The sequence below is a fragment of the Colius striatus genome, chromosome 4, assembly GCF_028858725.1.
Source record: "Colius striatus isolate bColStr4 chromosome 4, bColStr4.1.hap1, whole genome shotgun sequence".
Lineage (NCBI taxonomy): Eukaryota > Metazoa > Chordata > Aves > Coliiformes > Coliidae > Colius > Colius striatus.
In genome coordinates this window covers 41,317,980-41,322,622 of record NC_084762.1, presented here as the reverse complement: position 1 = coordinate 41,322,622, position 4,643 = coordinate 41,317,980, and the positions used below count along the sequence as shown (strand labels likewise).

Here is a 4,643-nt window from a genome sequence, read left to right as displayed (position 1 = left end):
ACTGGAATAGTGAGCCCTGAGTTTACCAGCTCTTAGACTTTGAGAAGTCTAGGGGAACGTACATCCAGCTGGGGAAGCCCTGGCTTCTGGCATGATGCACTCTGTACTCCCTCGATTTCTGCATCAAAATAACTATGCTAACAAGGGGACCAGAACACAATAATTTGTTTCTTCTATGTTTTCATAAAAAATGCTTGAGTTATATTTTCTGTTAGCAGTGTGATGGGCTTGACTGTGCGTTCTCTGAGTTTTGTAACGGTGTGGTTCTTATTCTTGCAAAATTTTAACTGTTAATATAAGACAAATGCTTATAACAGTAATAAGCCTCCCACTCAACAGTCTTCTGCTCTCAGGTCTTTTGGCGTACTATTGCAGCATGAACTTATTGTCACTGAGTACTTGCAACAGCAGAGAAAAAAAGAGAAGGAACTTTTTTTGAAAGGAGCATGCCTAATGCATTTCCTTCTTTAACATAAAAAGCTGATAGTAAATTTTAGGTCAGAATCGCTGTTCAGTTAGAAAGACAAGAGAAGGCCACTAGATGGTGGTAAAACCCCAAGCCTTTGCTAACAAAATCTGGAAATTGAAGTTCAGAGGGGCAAAGAAGGGGAGGAGGAGCCACAGTTTGGGTACTGAAGTCGTTATTGCTTGAGGTCTATAAAAAGGCAGTTGCACAGTAAGTAATTTATACGTGATCAGCTTTAGTCTATGGATTTACTCATTCCTTTTCTTCTATTTTTATCATCTGTTCCCAGCAAAGGGTCTCCAGCCCCAGATGTCGGGTGAGGAGAGGGGCTGAAACTTCTGCTATCTGGAGGAAAGGTTGCAGGCAATGAAGAGAAAGACAAGCTGAAGGAGCAGATCTGGTAAATAGCTACAGTTAATTCTTGATTTCAAATAAACAGATACTTTTAAAAATGGAAAATTATTTAGCTTAATATGCTTTGGATTGTATTTGCAACAAGTCACTGACAATCAGCTTTAAGTGTTCCTCTTATTAAGAATCTGATGGCTTACAACTTGCTTTGAATATTGTCTTTACCAGAAGAGCATTGAATAAAAGACTTGTGATCTAGGATAGAAAACTTATTTTTATGACAGAATTCCACCCATACCAATTCTGTACCCTTAGTGTATCCTGAAATGCATGAATTTGCCTTGGTTAAGTGTTTAACACTGCTCTTTAACTGGTCATTTTAGTATTGCACATATAAACTGTTTATAACACAATTCATGTGAACTTAAGAAGTACAAAGGTCATTAAAACATTTAAATATTTTACTGAAAATTTTAAATTCTTAATTGTGGCAATAATTCAAACATATATATTGTATTCAACACTACACTCTGCTACATTTCTGGGGTTTGATAATTCAGACTTTGAAAACTTTTGTTTGGTATTCATCAGAATCTTCAGGACGTTGTGTTCATTTCTAGGGGATGGAGTAGAATAAACAAAGCTATGAATGCAGAGTACACAAATCTCTTTATTAGTTTGTGGGTTTAATTTTTCAGAAAGGAGAGTAGAAAAACTCTGAAGCAATCGGAGGTTAATTTAGAATCAGTAGAGGAATATGGTGTGGAAGAGGCAGAATGTATAGCAGCCAAATTAGAACAGGCTGATACTTGTTTGTCAACTTCTGCTTGTTCTTGTCATGCTATATTTTTCTTGGCAGGGTCTTCTGCCTTTTGGAAAATGCATTTACTGCACTCCTTGGTAAATCCCTCAGAAGGAATAGAACGTGCTTACTTCTAGAGATGAACATATCCTCTCAACTATATATTTCTGAACTGAACCTGAGTGCCTTTGGTAGCAACTTTACTGTGCCTACTGTCAAGAGCAAGTCTTCACCATGTGAGCAAGTGATCATTGCGGCTGAGGTGTTCCTAACTCTAGGCATTGTAAGCCTCCTTGAAAATATTTTAGTTATATGTGCAATAATTAAGAACAAGAACTTGCATTCACCCATGTATTTTTTTGTTTGCAGTTTAGCAGTGGCTGATATGCTGGTTAGTGTGTCTAATGCTTGGGAGACCATAACAATATACTTAATAAACAATAGACATGTAATTATAGAAGATGCCTTTGTCCGTCATATAGACAATGTCTTTGATTCAATGATCTGCATATCTGTGGTGGCTTCCATGTGCAGTTTGCTGGCTATAGCAGTAGACAGGTATATCACTATCTTCTATGCCCTGCGTTATCACAATATCATGACAGTGAAAAGATCAGGGCTTATTATTGCATGCATCTGGACCTTTTGCACAGGCTGTGGCATTATCTTCATTCTTTATTATGAATCAACTTATGTGATCATTTGTCTCATCACTATGTTTTTTACCATGTTGTTCCTCATGGTCTCGCTATACATCCATATGTTCCTCTTAGCTCGCACTCACGTGAAGAAAATAGCTGCTTTGCCTGGTTACAACTCCGTCCGTCAAAGAACTAGCATGAAAGGAGCCATCACTCTGACCATGCTCCTTGGCATCTTCATTGTTTGCTGGGCTCCATTCTTCCTTCATCTCATCCTGATGATATCCTGCCCTCAAAATCTCTACTGTGTTTGTTTCATGTCTCACTTCAACATGTACCTCATTCTCATTATGTGCAACTCCATGATTGATCCCTTGATCTATGCCTTTCGTAGTCAGGAAATGAGGAAGACTTTCAAGGAGATAATTTGTTGTTATGGCCTGAGAATGCTCTGTGGGTTATTAAACAAGTGTTAAGAAACCAAAACCAAACCAGAGAAGAGAATGGAAATGCAACATCTCCCCACATCTTGTGATTTTGCAGAAATGCCTATGAAGTACCTTTCTCCGTTGAACTGTCTTGATTTCTACAGCAATCAGAAAGCACTTTTTAATATGTGATTTTACCCTTCTTTCTCTCCACACACCTTTCTCATACTGGTGGTAGGAGCGACTCAGTGGATCTGTATTACGGGGAGAAAGAATTTTTTGAATCGCATTTACCCTACTGAAGACTGGATCTTATAAGAGGACTATACAGGGAAAGCTTTATTTTTCTTTCTGCTAAATGCAACGAGTGTGACCTGCCATGCAAACGAGCCCATCAGCTTCTCATTTTGTGTTCCTCTTGATATTCTTTGTCAAGAAAGAATAGATAGATGCAGTGTGACTTATTTTGATTCATAGAATGAACCTATTTTTTTTTGGTATTTCCTTCTGAAGACATAAAATCGGAGAAGAATCAGATTATCAGGGTTTATATACTTTGCTTAACAGTTATGACCAATATATACTCACATATTGTCAGTCTTGTATTCCAGTCATGACTGTTACTGTCATAAAATATATATTATGTAAGAGGACAGTGTTATCATGAGATTTTCCACGGTGGATACCATACTTTGTCATATCTGACTATTTGTGTTCTTATCACTGTGGAGTAAGATGTAGCATAGGTGGTTTTTAAGGCTGAAGTTGAAGCATAAGCTGATTTTAGTTTGCTTTCTTTATTCACAAGGACCAGGGAAGAAAAGAGTACATGGTCTCTAGATAGTCATATACTATTTTGTGGAGATAGAAGACTGAGTAAGTGGCTGCCTTTATACAGACATTAGAAAAGCATTTCAGCTAGAAATAGCTCTTGTTACTAGAGGAAACTGTAGTGTAGATTGCATCTTTCAAACTGAGCAAAAAAACCAAGGCTGATGATCACAAGGCATAGTAGGCAATGGCAAAACAGGCATTTCAAAACCTCAGGCACAGTTGCTATAACGGGGATTGCTAATATTTGGTCCCCAAACAAGCAGTTTTGTCTTTGTTGAGAGAATTCTAAGGTGAAACCCTCATGCTTTTTGTGTGAGTAATTTGCATTTAGTCATGCTCTCATAAATATGCTGTTCTGCAACAGCTATGTAATGTGCAAAATACTATGTTTATCGGAGGTGGAGTGCAACTGTAGCATTGATTTCCTGATGCAAATGAACAGTACATATCTTTCACTGAGATATGAGCTATGAAAATATTTAAAGAAGTGGTAGCCTACTGACTAGATGTCAGAAAATAGCTTGGAAAAATGAAATATTTCTTCCAAAACCTGAGAGAGTAACTATTGTTATACGTGGTTGAGATATGCTCTAAAACTGGGCCTTTGGTTATACCTTCAGGGTGGAAATTCTGATCAGGTCTTAGGAAATTTTTTTTTACCATAAGGGTTGTCAAACTTTGGAACAGATGCCAGTGGAGTCTCCATCCTTGGAGATATTCAGAACTATAGGTATAGATGACCTCCACAGGTCCCTTCCAACCCAAGTTATTTGTGATTCTACAAAGCAGTTTTGCTTATTATGACAAAATTATCTTTTTTTTTCACCTCTTAATTTAACCTTTTGTGTAAGAAGAATTGTAAAAGATTTTACTCGACACATTTAGAAAGGTAGTGTACTTTGTGTCTACATTTGGAGGTCTCTGGCTCGATAAGTACGGTACACCTTTAGCACCAGAGTTTTACCTTTTGTCTACTGCACCTTAAATATATATATATTGCCTTCAACTCATACAAATCTCCCTCTGACATTAGTGGGAATGTTATGATCAGTGAAAACACTGTATAATGTTGACTGTAAATATAATGGTGCTGGCATCTTCCTTCAGCTGTATCTGAAAAT

At 37.4% G+C, this 4,643-nt stretch overlaps 1 protein-coding gene across 1 annotated transcript; it reads left to right on the top strand.

Moving 5' to 3' along the window:
- The first annotated feature begins 634 nt into the window (after positions 1–634).
- Positions 635–3,894, top strand: MC5R (melanocortin 5 receptor). Its single transcript, XM_061995146.1, has 3 exons — positions 635–676; positions 756–866; positions 1,677–3,894. The coding sequence occupies exon 3, from the start codon at positions 1,759–1,761 to the stop codon at positions 2,734–2,736; it is 978 nt and encodes a 325-aa protein (XP_061851130.1). The 5' UTR covers positions 635–676; positions 756–866; positions 1,677–1,758; the 3' UTR covers positions 2,737–3,894.
- Positions 3,895–4,643: the final 749 nt, after the last annotated feature.